We start from the raw sequence: 16338 nt of genomic DNA, 5'->3' as shown, positions 1-16338 counted from the left end.
AACTGAATCCGAAGAGGTATTGGCTCTCTGGGTCAATAGGTACACTAAAGAAGGCGTTCTTGAGGTCAATTACAGTAAAGAACGTTGCTTCTGAATCAATAGCAGTCAATAGGGAAGAGATGTCGGGGACCACAGGGTACTGTGGTACAATGCATTTATTCAGTTCTCGTAAATCAATCACCAGCCGATATACTGGCGGTGCATTGGGATCAGTACGTTTAAGAATTGGAATGATAGGGGAATTACAGATATTGGAGTCGGTCTCAACGACCACTCCTTGGGCAGTGAGCTCTTCAATGATTTCCAGTAAAGCCACTACAGCATCGGGTGGTAACTTGTATTGTCTGATTCTGGGTAGAACAACACCTGGTTTGAGTGTAACACGGTATGGTGTGATATGCATACAGCCTACATCAGTCGGGCATTGTGCCCACAAGTGATCTGGTACATTTTTCAATCTGACATCAAACTCTCGTAATACATAATGACCCTTGAAATCCCGCAGAAAAAGTCTAACTCCCTCCGGGGAACAACATATCACTGCTCCTAGAGCCTTCAATGTTTTGATACCTAACAGATTTTCTGGACATGATTTCGTAAGTAACAGGTCTGTAACACGTGATAACGGACCCACAGCCAGGGGAACGGGTTCTGATACCTCATTTACAATAGGCTGTCCTGAAAAACCAAGGGAAACATTCTGTGAGCCTGAGAGGGGTGCCCCTGGGACTTCGTCATGGCTGATTGTTGTGCGGCTTGCCCCTGTATCAATTAAAAACTTTCTGTCTTTTCCCAATACTTGACTGTGTACATAAGGACCCTCTTGATCTACAGGAATTTCAATAAGAGGCAAGCCCAACTCCCTCTCTAGGCTGTTTCATGTGTATCGCTGGTAATCGGGGTAAGCAGATTGGGCATACTGGTACATCTGTTGTGAAACTTGCTGAGTCGCGGCAATGGGCTGTGGCTGTGATACCGCTACTGTCTGTGCTGCATGGGGTGAAGCATGCATAGGCTGTGTATTCTGCATGGGCTGTACATTCTGTGAAGTCTGTTGCTGGGCCTGATCTTGTCTTGGTGGATGCGGTCTTTCCTTAGTTTTACCTGTTGCTATGTTATGTTTCAGAACTGGACATTCATGTACGTAGTGACCTGGCTGCTTGCAATAGTTGCATGTCCCTTTAACGGGAGCTGCGGCGTGACCTGTCTGGGTCGTACCCTTTCTCTGGCCGTCGGCTGGAACTGATTGGGCCACTAACATTTTCATTTTCGTGTCTTTCATGCGTTTCTGTTCATGATCCTGTTCTTCTCTAATTCTGTTCTGATGGTATTGTAACATCTGTAACATCTGTGATGGCGTATTTGCTTGCCATGTACTCTCAACCTTGTATACACGGTTTTTAACTGCTAACAGGGAATTCTCCACTAACTTCGATACAAAAAGATGCGGGTACGACTCGCTACTTGGTTTAAGACCACTATTAATAATGAAACATTTCTCGAATCTTGAATAGAAGTCACTAGTATCTTCATCTGGTTTCTGTTTACAGGCCGAAATTGCGTCCCAATCTTCCTTTCTAGTTGTCAGTAATCTTGGCAGAACCTGTACTATCAAACCTGGTAATGCTTTAGTTTTCTCCCCAAGGCCTAGCCATGGGGTACTTTTTTCCTCCTCGTCTTCTATTTCTGCCCATACAATCTTTTTCTCTCCCACCTCCCATTCTTTTTCCTTGAGTTTCTCGTAGATGCCGGTAGGCAACAATACCTTTAACATTTTCATGATATCTTCATATGTGTAATCCCCCATCAGTAACATGTCTTTAAGTTCTCTATGAAAACCTGCAGGGTCTTTATCATGACAGGGTACTAGTTTCTTCATTTCTAACAGTTCTAACTTAGTCAGAGGCGTGTGTACATACACACGTTTCAAGGTCTGATCGGCACCCATAACTGGATGCACTTCTCGTAAGGGGTTCTGACTTTCAATGCCATGCAGACGCTCCATATGATACATTTTCCTTTCTGGGGGCGGAGCGGGTACATATTCGGCACTTAAGAAAGTGTTGTATCTATGTCGTTGTTCTAGAATTATTTGTATTAACTTGGTACTTAGACCTCTCCATCTATCCATGAGTAGTGCTTCTAATGTATCGTGTAAGGGACCTGGATCAGAATGTTGGTTTCTGTATAACGTGAGGAGGTGCTGAATCATGTATACACCTGCTAATTTCTGCTCGTCTGGGGAAAGGTTCAGAAATGTCTGCGCTACTGTGTCATCATTGTATATGTTCGGATTGTCAGCCCATAATACTGCTGACCGGGCTAGTTCTTGTTCATCCATAGAATTGAGTACGTGGTACCCTATTCGGTCTCGAAGCCTTTTATCAGTCTCCTGGAACTGCTGTTCAGGAGAATTCGGTTTTGTTATGCCAGAGAGAAAAACTCTCTTGCTTTCCGGACGAATGCCTTTCCTAAGGTAAGTTCCCTTACCTACATACGCTATCGTATCTGTAGTCTTTTCTGGTTCTTCAGGTTCTTCCTCCTCCTCAGAGGAAGCTTTTTCTTTCTCTTTTTCGTGTATTTCTGTCACTGCTTTTCTTATTCTCTTATACATACTGGCTATGCAACCCCCTTTATCATGTTTTCCTTCAGATATATTTTGGCCCCACTTGTTGAGTGCCTCCATTTCATCCTGTTCTGTCTCAGGCCTGTCTCGTTCTCTTATTAGGCAATTTATAAAAAAGCGTAGTATATATGCTTGAGTGTCAACTTTCTGATGCGCCATGGCATCCTTAATACTTTCAGGGTCTTTCCCAGTCTGAGCAAAGTGATATATTCTATCTAGGTGCTCTTTCATTCCTGAGAATAACAGTAGATAATCTGCAGCATGTCGTAAGCGTAGTGATGCTAAAAACATCCTATCGTCTTTACCGGGTACTGGATCGTATCTGCAAACTTGGAGCGGTTCTTTGAGTATGTCGAGACGGGGTGATTGGAGCATAAAAGGGTTCTGCATATCCCTAAGGTGTAATCTGTGTGTTGGTGGCGGGGTCCGGTAACCCCGGTCGCACCTCCTGAGGCGGAAGTTTGGACATTATCTCTCTGTGGAGTCTGTATCTGTACTTGAACTTGTCTTTTAGTAGGATCAGGTAGAAGCGGTTTTGGTAGATCAATTTTAAGTGCGGGAAGTGGTGGAGGTGGAGGAACGATGGGCTGTCGAACGGGGAAACCTGGTTGCAGTTGTGGCGGAATATGGTCTGGAGGCGGGTTGCCACCTCCGTCACCGTCAGTAGGCGGGACGCGGACAGGCAGATTAGTGTAAGCGGGTGCTACATCCTCTAGATAGGAATTCAGAAATATGTCTTTAGTCGTCCTGTGATTTACTTTAGTTGGAACCAATGGTGGCGGCAGATTTTTCGGTATTTCTGAAGTGGTCTCAGGCGAACCCTCGGCCACGAGATACATACCATTTACGAGATTGTTTCGTGCGCGGTCTATTTGTTCTGATTTTACTCGGATCCCTTCAGTAACTAATTCGTTTTCTTGGGCTTTATCTGATTCTTTAAGTCTGTCTTCTCTACGGAGTGCTTTTTCAGCACGCTTATGTGATTCCTTACGGCAAAATTCTATGGCGTCCTTCTGAGATTGTCTGGCTTTCTTTTTCCATAGTGCTTCCTCTACCTTCATGATGCACTCGGCATCCCATGTTCCGGTGACAGGCCATCTGTGTCTTTCGTCTAGATGCTTAGTATAATCGGCCCATAAATCTAGATACAATATGGCATGTAAGCCATGCTTGTGGTACATAAAATTTCCAGGAGTGTCCCTAGGGGGGATAGGAATTTCTTCCTCTAGTATCCCTTTCCTAGTTCCTATCTGCTTTAACTTGTTGAAAAACGGCATCTTGTTTACTTAATACTGAATTCTCAATCCTTGCTACTTAATACTGAATACAGCTAGTTACACAAGAACACAATAATGCACATTAAAAACATTCACACTCATACCACGACATTAATCACATGAAAAGACATTTGAGACATATATGACTACCCCCTATACCGGATGTACTGCTAAACAGCACAGATACACTGTCAGAGACAATGCAAAAACTTGAATAACTGATGTACTGCTAAACAGCACAGATACACTGTCTAAAACAGTGCAGACCGAATTTGTGTACCCAAACCCGTCTTGATACGTCCCAGCAATGGTACTCACCGGGAAGCACGGAAACAGAAGGCCTCGGAAAACTCGATTGGACTGGACCGGACTCGACTCGACTCGACACGTGGATACTTCGGAAACTGGTGGGCCTCTTGACACCTCGGACCTTGCTTCTTTCGGCTAGGCTCTGGTCGGGATCCTCCGCACTCCTCACCGCCTCGTCTGGGTGCTGATCGCAGTCTTCGTCACCTCCGTGGGCCAGAGGGAGATACAGGAAATCCTGCCAGTACGCGTAGTTTCCGTCTAACTGATGGCAGGGGACAGAGCTTGCAACGCACCAACCGGCGCGTGGGGTGGGGGAGGGGTCCCTGTTCGGGCGCCAAAATGTCGTAAATATTTGATTTACCGTCTTAATTTCTATGCAGGTAAGTACTTAATCAATAATAACTCAATCGGAAAGAAAAAGGCAGAGTCCGTGGTGTTAGAGTTCTTAGGGGTTTTATTCCTCAAAAAGGGATGGTCATGACCTGGATATCATGTTCCTGCAACCACAGGGGTTCAGGAAGGGATAGAGCAATATTTTATTGACAATACATAGCTTATATACTTAAATCACATCATAGAAACCAATATAGTAGGCGTAACAGCTGAGAGAAGACAAGATAACAGCATCCACGTGTTAGTAATACTTAATCAGAAGGCGTGAACTAGGCGTGAACTAGAGGTGTGTGCTAGAAACGTCATAGGTAGGTGTCACAAGTGGGTGGCACAAAAGCAGAAATGTTGCAATGTCAGCAGAAATCTGAGGCTTGGATGCGCGCGCAGCTGCATGACGTGTGATTGACGTGAAACCAGAGGGTGCAGGGGGACTTGACATTTACACTGGCGGAAAGAGACAGAAGTCTGGCATGTCAGATCAACTCGTACTTTTATCATATCTGATATCTGATGTTTGGGAACCATATTATCTAAACGGAAAAGGTCTCTGGGGCAGAAGCTATTCTATACTGACTGTGAGTGCGTGTATAAGCGCCTAAGTGTCTGCATGAGAAGCGTGGGGGCATGGGCCTTCCATGGGAGCATGGTAACAGAGGCTATGAATTACTTGCATGGAGTCAGTGAGGCCGGGCCCTTCGCTCTGCAGCTGGGAGGATGTTTACTTAAACTAGTAGGCAGGAATGTATTTTCGAGGAGCGGAACAAATAATTCGAAGGTTGAAGTCAGTCTTGGCAGGCAGCAGGCTGTGCTAAGCGCCGGGAGCCGCACAGAAAGTAAGTCAGAGGTCACGGGTACAGAGACAGCCTGGGCTGAGGCTTTCAGAGTCAGAAGGCAGGAAAAAAGGTTCAGTGGCAGAATTCAGGGCCTACTTTGCCAGAGCTGAAAAATGTGTAAAGTACACCACAAAAAGACGTTGGCATGGCATACTTAGAAACGGACTATTCAACCCATTCAGGGTGGGTCTGAAAGAGGACATGTTAACGTTGGACGCAAATGTATTTGCGTCTTCATAGCTGGCACAGGAGGGAAGTTACATGCACTTTAAGCTGGTACATGGAGACGGTGGGGTACACGCTAGGGAACACAACTTGACCATAAAATTTATATTTCCTCAATAGATTCCTTACCGACCCACCCATCCTCCCCGTTCTGCGAACCGATATCTAGGGTTAAGGTCATCCCCTTTCAGGGCCCTAATTTCTTGACACCAGTGTTGGTTCTATCATGGCTCTGCGTATCTGGCGCGGAAAAGCTGTGTATCAGAACTGACGTCAGCGCGCATGGGCGGCGTCTAAGTACTCCGATGACGTCATTCCGGCGCTAACGGCGCCGACGACGGACGCGAAGCCGCGGACGATGCCTACCGATGCGCAGGGGTATTGCTACGCAAACATTTCCGGATCCAGTCTGACGCCTGGGGATATTCTAAGGTAAGGAATCTATCACTAACTAATGTCTCTTACAGATATATCGTTACACAAGTGGTAACTTGTGCGCCACCCTCCTCCCTCCCCCCTTCGCCCCAATACACCTGTTATATCCAAGAAAGTGTCTTGAGCCTACAGTTAAGGGATTAGAGGCCCTGCGGCAGGGTGACATTGTATGATAGCGAAAAGAGGCGCACTTACCTAGGACAAGTGAGTTCGCGAATTCAGAGCATTTGAGATGGAATCTTCATTTTAGCACCCAAAGCAACTCATTGGTAAATGTTTGGTCAGCATGCCTCTGCTGTCCTATTCCATCTCACACTAATAAAGCAGAGTAAGAAAAACACTGGTCCACATACCAAGTCACTTGGCTTTATCATTGACAAAACCTGAGTCTAACTGATCATCAGGCCAAACTGAGAAAATATTGCACCTGTCAGCTTCATCTACATAGAAGGCTGAAACCATACATCCATTACTCAACTACAGATCAGCAGTACATGCCCTTGTCCTAACCCATCCTGATGAAGGAAGTGCAACAGTGGTAGGTCTTCTCAAGTCTGTGATGGTACCCCTAAAAGCCAGTATCCATGCTGCCACACATCAGGTTACTTGAGCAAAGTATCCAGCCATAGCACTCCCATCTTATGACAGCTTCATTGGCTCCTGCTAGATGTAAGAATTGATTTCAGGACGGCTTGTATAACTCATTAAGCAGTCCACACTGGCCTATCACTCACCTGAATGACAGACTCCAACCTAGCAGTCTAATAGTGGAAATTCCTGAAGCTAGAAAAGTCAAAACATCTAAGCAAGCTTTTTCTTGTCTGGCTCCTAGATTATGCACAACATTTCTGAAAAATGAGGAGCAGTAAGACGCAGCTGGAGAGGGATGATTAGATGAAGGTAGTACTGAGTCCCAAGAGGAGGAGGATGATGAAGATGCTGTTTCTTACAAATATACCATGCATCAAAATGACGATTGGGTGGATTGCTATTGCGTGGTTAATTATTTAAGGTTCTATCCCACAACAGAGTTTAACATTACATGAAAATGGAATGATAAATTGGCCTGGACTAGTGAAATAGAACATTTGACCATTCACAGAAGAAAGTCTCCTGTTTTAGATACAGTCTTCTAAATGCTGCTAATTCTACAACCTCAGGACTATACGGGAAAAACAAAAAATGTTGGCACGAGGCTCTCTGGCCCACTTGTCTGAGTTATTCACCCACTCCATCTCCTAAGGTTATATTTGTGGGAGTAGGAACTAAGATTTATCAGTTATGTCCCAGATTACTGCCATTCATTTCATCAGAGTTCACACTATGCACCTTCTAGGGAAGATTCTACCATTTCTCCTTAAGCTCCTCTACTACAAAACTGTATCAGCGTCTGTGCTCACCAAAATTAATTATTTTACCACGTCTACTTGCATGTTCCAGAATCCGCACTATTTAATTTTCAGCACGTATAAAATGTCATGGTCAGAGGAGCAGTTGGGTTGAGAAAATGCAATCATGTGACGCAGACCATGCTGGCTCTCCACTGGTGTCCTGTGAAACCAAGAATAGCTTTCAAAGTTGCATGCCTTACGCGTAACGGTTTCTACCAGCCAGAGGATTCCTGCCTTGAGCTAATATTTTCTAAATATTCCTGTGAGAGTTTTATAGTCTGTGTCCTTCTGCTTTGTGTATGTTCGTCATACAAGCTTAACCAATATGGTTGACGGATGACCTATGTAAGCATGGCCGGTCTAGGAATCAAAAGCAGACTTGAACAAAAAGTTCAAACCAGCCACCACTAAATTGTTCAAACTAGCCCACATTCCCTTCCAGACTGTTTCTTTCCAATCTCTTTGTGCATGCTGCCATAAACCCGGGTAGCTACAGATAGAGGCTTTGGACATCGACCTTCCAAAAAAAAAACTGCATTCAATAGATCCCCCAGAGGTAATGCGGATAGAATAACTGGCCAATCCGGCCTCCCATCTAGGGCCCAAACTGTGGATCTTTCTTCCTGCTCCAAATTCAAGAACCGTAATGTCTTTTGTAAAGCCCTATGGACTTATTTATTCTGCTAATCGCTGTGCCCGGTGCTTAGTCGTGGCCCTGCAGCAGCCCTCTTCAGTGCCAAAAAGCTTCTTAGAGTGAATGTTTGTGCTCTAGAAACAATAAAATGAAAATGGAATGGAATGGAATGGGTAACCTGCGGAGATCCCATTGCTGGAGAAAGAAACATTTACTTATAACAATAGTTTCACCATTGATGGTTTCATCCTCAGATAATACATGACCCTTTCTACATCCTATCCTTTGGTGTCTTGGTGGTACAACAGACGTAAATTAAAAACAAACTGAACATGAGCTTTCTTGGTAGCCAGCGGTACTCTGAAATTGAAAGTGACTGAGTCCTATTTTTCTGAAGACTCCTAAATGTGAGTTTTCCCATTCTTTCTTTGAGTTGATTAAAATAAAATTAGGGTAAAACATTTTTTAATAAAAAAAGCTTCCTGGGACTAGTCTCGCTACAGGGATTTGCTCAACATATATGAATTGGCACCCGACAGGAGAACTATTGTATTAGATATCAGTCCCTTTTGGATCAGTTTCATCATCCACTTTGTTAGGCCACCCCGTACACAGTTTAAATACACAATCACGCAACAGCAGTACGTTAGTCAGCGCTCTTTCAAATATATAATGGGCAATTAAATGCCATACGTCTCTTTTTTCCATAAATCGTTTAATATAAACTGATTTTCGTTGGAATGCAGTTGGTTTATAGAATACTTTGAATAAACTGATTAATATACAGATCATCATGTTCTCACATTCACTCCCCCGCCCACCCATTGGTACAGATATATTATGTGTTACTGCCATCTGATCTATTGCAGTGGTTTCTTTTGTAAGTGAGTTTACAGTAAAACACTTCTTCGATTGTGGATAGATGATGAATTGCTCAGCACTTTAGACAACATGAACATTTTACATGTGAGGAGCTAAGAATCTTCGTAGCGAAGGATCCTACTGTGTATGTGGTGGCCCGAAAGTCTGGGGAAACATTATTTTAAGGCTGCCCAAATTCATCAGGGGAACCTCACAATTGTATTGTTGTATGGTTTTTGGCGCTCGGTTATTCTCCCATCAGCCTTTTACTTTTTTGGCTGAAAAAAACATGTCTTGATATCAATCAGTCGTATGGTTTTTGTTAAAGAGTGGGGGTCAAGACCCAGATTCTGTGTATGGTGTTGATTTTTCAGGTGTAGTTAAGCTGTGGAACATTATTGTACCCTTCGTATTGTTCATCTGATAGATATTAACAAATTACAGTTGGGTTCTCAGAGTCAAGGTAAAGAACTCCTACAAGTGGAACTTCAAGCTTGAGCATCCCAGCAAAGACTAGTTGGATGGCAGATGCCAAGGAGCATCTGCGCTGTTCGCAGATGAGGAGAGGTCTGAACTCTCTGCTGCCGCCTACAGTTACAATACCCCTGCTTACCTTTGCCCATGATAACCATGGTGGTCAGGAAGGTCAGTGACAGCCTTCCCATGTGATCCTGAAAGCTGTTGACTATGACCAGATGTTCTCCGTCTAGTATGTTATGATTTTCTTCCAGTATTAATAAGCAGACTTTTATGTTCGTAGCTAATATTTTTGGTTGTAGGAACTTCTGAAACGCTATGATTTAAATAGCTGAACTTTCCTATGATTTTCTATAATAGGTTAGGGTAGAATTCCCTACTAGAAAATCTTAGGTGGAAAAGAAAAAAGTGGTTACAATCTACATCATGATTTGCACATGAACCTTTGTTCCCACTTCCAGATTATCCATCTTTTAACGCATAAACCTTCAGATATCACACACAGCTCTATCCTCAGCAGAATCCCAGAAGAATCTTGTCACGTTATGTCTGTCCTCATGAGCTTCCCTCAGCATTTTGCTACTTATCTCATCTGCAAGTTCAGTAAGGGAAGCATATTATCACTAGAAGAATTTGCAATCAAATTATTTGAATTTGCAAATTTCTAAGGAGTTAGCAACCCACAACTGTAGTAATAAACAGCTTTCCATATTCTCTCTTTTTCAGGCTTCTTTTACACACCAGATTGCCATTTATGTTTATTGCGATCCTTTTAACTATCTTCATTTGCCTGTGATACTGGTTCACCACAGTATCTAGGCTTTTGTCTTACTATTATCAATCGCTGTTTCATCTTTTCTTGTATCTCCATAACAGTTTCGTCATGGACCACAGAATGAATAGTGAATGATCTGTGAGGAAGACTTACTGTTGTTATGTTATGTTATGTTTGTTAATTGATTTTTGAGCGCACAGCTGCCCCAGCAAAGGGGCGTCCCGGCGCTATATCTGAAAAGGTAGCATAACTAACAGAATAGACAAAGTAGGGAAATTTAATAAGGCAGGGGGAAAAGATATGTTTTAATAGCTTTCCTGAAAGCAAACAGATTTTCTAAAGATCGAATATTCACAGGGAGCGCGTTCCAAAGCTTGGAAGCCAACACAGTAAAAGAACGGCCGCCTAGGCTGCATTTTTGGAAGCGTGGAACGAGTGCTAGATTTTGACCTGCAGAGCGAAGGCTACGTGAAGGAGTGTACAGGGACAAGAGATGCTGGAGGATGATAGGGGTGTCGGTTTTGAGAATTTTGAATGTGAAACACAGAGTCTTGAACTCTATGCGCCTGATTACAGGTAGCCAATGTAATTTAGAAATTGTGCTGCGGGCTGAACAGAACCGTGGCGGGCCAACCAGAGCCCTGGCAGCCGCGTTCTGCACCCGCTGGAGTCGCAGGATCTCTGCCTGATTGGCACCCAAAAACAGTGAACTCGCGTAGTCAAGCCTTGATGAAACGCTAGCTTGAATCACCAGCTGGCGAGTGGAGGCATCGAAAAATTTAAGGACGTGCCTCAAGCCACGAAGGATGCCGAAGCATGTAGATGCCACCTTCTTAGTGTGACATGAGAAGGTAAGTTTGGAGTCCAGCCACACGCCAAGATTTTTAAGTTCAGCTACCGGTTTAGGGTGGGGGGGGCCAACTCGTTAGGCCACCAGCTCGCACCCCACAGATTAGGTTGTTTCCCTAACACCATCACCTCGGTTTTGAGGGTTTCGAGCTGTAAACTGTTGGTGGTAAGCCAGCCAGCAACAGCCCTCAAACCATCCGCAAAGTTTGATGCCAATTGGCCAGAGTCCCCATTGAGAACCACCGCCAACTGGGTATCATCGGCGTATGATACCATTGTGAGCCCCCAACTCTTCGCAACCGCCGCCAAAAGTTGGACGTATAAGTTGAAGAGAGTGGGGCTCAACGCCGATCCCTGCAGGACACCTTGCGTGATGGCATGAGGCTTAGATCTAAACGGTGGCACTACTACCTGGAAAGATCGTTCCGAGAGAAACGATTGGAACCAATCCAACGCCTTGCCAGCCTCACCAAGCCTGCGGATAAGAATGGTATGGGATACAGTGTCAAATGCGGCACTGAGGTCTAATAAGACCAGTGCCGCCGTTTGACCTGCATCTAGTACAGAGCGGAGATGTTCAACCATATACTGGAGTGCCGTCTCTGTACTGTGCCCAGATCTAAAACCATTCTGTGTAGGATCCAGTAGGTGTGCAGAGGTCAGATGTTTCGATAGGATGTTATTTACATGAGCCTCTGTGATCTTTGTCACCCATGGAAGGAGGGAGATAGGTCGATAACTCCTTTTTTCTTTTTCCTCTGGTGATCTGGTTTGGTCACCTCTAGATATTATAAGATGACCACACTTGTTTTTTTTCTTGCCTTCTTAGTATTGTATTGTATTGTATTGTATGGATATAGCGCTTACTACCCCATACGAGGCGTCGAAGTGCTTTTTCTGCGAGTAGCACGCTACTCCAGGACCCATAGGGGATTAGTGTTGAATTAGTATAGTGAAACATGCAAGTACATTTTAAGTGGTGGATAGGTTAGTCAGTTATTTGGATTTGGAATGATAGCAGAAGGATAGAGGAGTGTTTATATAGCGCTTGTTGATTAACCGCTTAGTATACAGATGCCCTTATAGACGGATTGAGGTATCCGACAAAGCATGCACCATTACCAATAGTTAATATTAAAGGCACCTACAACATAAAACACTTTTTTGTATTTCTTTTGAAAGGGAATCTAGATTTGTATTGCATGAGAGTGCTCACAATATGTTGATTTAAACATTTGATAGGTTATTTTCAGCGTTACGCTCATGATCAGTTATGGTCACATTAGGGTAGGACTATGTTTGCCAAATAGGTATTTATTGTTATCCTGAAAGAATTTTCTTAACATCAAATTCTAGTAGGAGATTGTAGGACTGCGTTTAATTAATTAAAAAAAATATATGTCTTGCCTAAATGTATCTATTTGAATGTTGTTATTGGCTCCATTGTATCTTTATGGGAAAAATTGACTATGTTTTCTTTTCTTAAGGTTACGTAGATACAAAGTTCTGGGAAGTGGCAATTCGGACTCAGATCTTTTCTCTCGCCTTGCTCAAATCCTTCAGAATGGATCGCAAAAGACTAGGAGCTCTTCCCAGTCAAAAAGTCCAGGATCTCACAGCCCCAAAACACCACCCAAAAGTCCAGTTATCCCGCGACGCAGCCCCAGTGCCTCTCCAAGAAGCAATTCTCTGCCACGCACTGCCAGCTCATCTCCATCGCGAGCTGGGCGGCCTCATCATGATCAGAGGAGTTCGTCCCCTCATCTTGGACGGAGTAAATCACCTCCCAGCTTTTCTGGATCATCTTCCTCCAGACGGTCCTGTCAACAAGACCACTATTGCAGCAAACAGAACAAAAATGGCTTGAAGGGGACTGGCAGCCCTCACCATTCAACAAGTAGTAAAGCCACACGTGGGAAGTCCTCCTTAAGGGAGACTAAAGTGTCCAGTAAACTCAGCAGATAGTAGCCAGGCACTGATTCATATACCATGGGGCGTTCAAGCCACCTACCCTGAAGCATGTTGTGTCTTTATACTGTATTCCTGGAAAAAAAATCAGTGTTGGTCTTCACAATCAAAAGAAAGTACGCTTACACTAACCTTTTGTTTTTGTTAAAACTTGTAAACCAGTGGCCAAGAATTGCCTAGAAGAAAGCAGCAAGCAGATCACTACAGTTTTGTACAAGAGTATATAGCGTGGTGATTCACCAAAAGTACAAATAATGCACAATATTTTCATCCCAATAATAATTTTACAGAATTCTGTTGCTTGTTGGTATGTTAATACCGGCCACTTATTGAAGGCCGCTGTAAAGAAAGGAAACCAGGACATGAGTATTTTTGTTTTTGTTACAAACTACTCACTGCCTCAGAAGTTGTACCCTTGATGACTTGGAAATTGTTGGCTATGAGAAGTGGTGTGAATCTTGGAAGAATTTAGGTCTTCTTCCTATGTGGTTAAGGTTCTCTTATTACTCTTCGGAGCGTTTTGTACGGGAGACTCCCCCACTTGGACAGACACACCCCTTTATATGTTATTATACCGAGTAAGTATTTGTATCATAATTAAGAATATTTACAGTTCCTTGCTGCACACCCAAAGTACATAAACCTAATTGCTGTTCTAATTCCCCTTTTGCATCCAGTAGTCCTTAAAAAAGTGTAATAGTGATTATGACCTTTGCTGTCCCAGTTGCATTCTTTGCACAACACGTTGTGTTTCAGTGGTGGTCTCTGATACAGAGGATAGTAGATAGGGAGAGTGTGTGTTTTAACATGTGGGTGTCTGTGTGAGATCTTTGAGGGCAGTTGGTCTAGTCCTGGTTTTTCTCTTTGAAATGTATTCAGCTCTTAAAGGTGCTGTTTACGCTTTCTTGGCTCATCTTTGGCAAGCTACCCTTTGTGGTTTTCCTTCAATCTCTAATGTTCAGCTCACTCCGCTTGTGCACCCTATACCTCGCTGCGGTTGTTAGATCTGCTCCATTCTGTTAAATGCCTTTAGGATATAAGAAAGCTACGCAGCAGGTAAATTAACAATTGAAAAGCAGCCTGGCTGGCCCTCTATTTGGTTATTTATAGTTGTACAATTTAAATTTTTAGGTGGCCACAATCCCGGAACTGCCATTAAAATATAGAGCTGACCAGCATGCTTTGGCATTAAGGCACTAACTGGAATTCAGGACTATCCAGATGTGTGAATGGCCGGTTTGACTAACTACTAAAACACAGTAGTAGTTTAAAAAAAAAAAAATCTGGCCCCACACTCACTGCCAACAGTGTCTATAAAGAGAAGGGAAAGTCCATCTCATTTTATGATAATGCCAGTACAGAAGGAAAAAACAGTGCACCTCTGAAAAAGGCACCCGTCTTACCTACATCCCAGTTGGCTGTAAAGTACTGCCACCTGTGGGAAGTGTTGCACATATATTTACCGTGTGTGGTCAAGAGCAGGGCCAGTAGAAATATCCGAACATCAGACCCATGAATTGAATTCCATCTCCCACACCTACAAGTAGGCTGGGTCGGTGGGAAGATTTGATCTGCTTGCTGCAGTCAGTTGCCTCTCTGGCCAGTGTTGCCTGTGCGTTTTGTTAAGCTTTTCTGTTTGCTGCCAAAGCAGTTCCTTTGGGTTTCAAAGGACACGCCCGCACCCCTTCGACCCATGGAAACACGGGGAATTTGCCCATATCTGTACCTGTTTCCTCAGTCACTCTGGGCTACCCGTTCGCGTGAATACTACATCCCATATGCAAAGGTGAATTGTTGTCTTTTGTTGAATCTGGGCTACTTAAGCTCTACAGAAGGATGCAATCAGGCACCCTTGTTAACTGATCATTCAGAAACTGTAGCATTGGAAACTTATCTTCCTCTGTATTATATTGTAAAATAGGTGCTATCCAATAAATGCATGTGATGGTAAATTATAAAGTATAAATATTTATAAATATATATATACATATGCATATATGAATTCACATACGATTTCTCATTCTGCATTGAATTTATGGATTGAGGACTATGGAATTACTTCTGTTGTGTGCCTGAAATACTCTTGGCCTTGCATCTTCATTTCCTTAAAGTATTTTCCTGGCATGTCAACCGAACTGTCCGTCCGTCATGCCTCATGAGAAGATGGAACTGTCTTCAGCGTTGCAGATCGACCAGATGAAGGGCTGGTCATTTCTCATCAAGCCAGCTTTTTATTTATAGTATCTTATTTTTGTATGGACCTTTTTAATTTAATAATATTTATTGTGTTTTCTTTTTTGTGGCAAGTTGAAATCTGGTCAAAGGGAACAGCCTTTAAAAAATAAAGCTTGCACCTTTGATCGTGATTGTTCTAGTGTTGTCAAAATCTGATTGTGACTTGAAAAGCTGCATCTGTGTTCATGAATGTTGCTGAGCAGACCCAGAAACCAAACAAATTGACTATGAGTTTTATAAATGTTTTTTTATTCATTGTTCTCTTGCCCCTTTCGTACTCCCTGCAGGTGTATCCTGCCGCAAATGAGTGGCCAGTGCCACTGTGAAGTCCATTGTTTGTGCTACCCTCTCCACTGTTGGTATACCAGCACAGTTCTGTCTTCAGTAGTTTATTTTCTACATCAAAGGACAAATATTTTGCAGTATTTTAAGTTGTTTTGCCCCATTTGAAGGCCTTTCTTAAGTTTTCATGGGCCTGAGTTTTTCTATAGCTGAAAAAAATAACTTTCTTTTACGCATGAGCATTTACTTGTGCCATTATTGTAGTCTGTATTCTCTTTCCACCCTGTTGTCTAAAGTTCAGAATGATGAAAACACCGGCAGCCACATTAATGTGATTCCAGTAACGCCCTGTTCCCATCTGGCCCGCTTCTTTTTACAAAGTTAGGTCCTCCAGCTACTGTGTGGTTGGGCGTGTGAATGGCACGCACAAATGCGTGTTTACATTTGGGCACTCGCTTTATGCAGATGCAAAGAGTGCCATCAATTCAGGTACCTACTTTGTTTTTGAAAATGTGTACTAATAAAGAAAAGGAAAATTGGCTGTGGTTATGGGTTTTTCATTGTATGACTGATGAGTTCCTTCAAGTCCTCAATGGTTAATGGTTATTTTTCTGGTGTAGTTGCATTAGTTCACTGCAATACATGAACACATGAGAGGCTTCTTGGTAGACTACTGAACATCGGATTGGGCGGGACCACCCTAACCTGGATGTCCTCCTTCCTGGAAAATAGATCACACCCCCTTTTTCATCTCCCATATCTGCTATG

General features: G+C 43.3%; 1 protein-coding gene across 2 annotated transcripts in view; it reads left to right on the top strand.

Annotated features, from left to right (window-relative positions):
* Positions 1-16103, top strand: part of TTBK2 (tau tubulin kinase 2) — a 646589-nt gene extending 630486 nt beyond the window's left edge. For both annotated transcript variants that reach the window (XM_086937102.1, XM_086937100.1), the window contains one exon: positions 12573-16103. In XM_086937102.1, the coding sequence (XP_086793228.1) occupies positions 12573-13050 (478 nt within the window). In that variant the 3' untranslated portion in view covers positions 13051-16103. The remainder of the gene's footprint in view (positions 1-12572) is intronic.
* The last annotated feature ends 235 nt before the right edge of the window (positions 16104-16338 follow it).

Source organism: Lissotriton vulgaris, chromosome 9, assembly GCF_964263255.1.
Source record: "Lissotriton vulgaris chromosome 9, aLisVul1.2, whole genome shotgun sequence".
Lineage (NCBI taxonomy): Eukaryota > Metazoa > Chordata > Amphibia > Caudata > Salamandridae > Lissotriton > Lissotriton vulgaris.
This window is presented reverse-complemented; position numbering and strand designations above follow the sequence as displayed.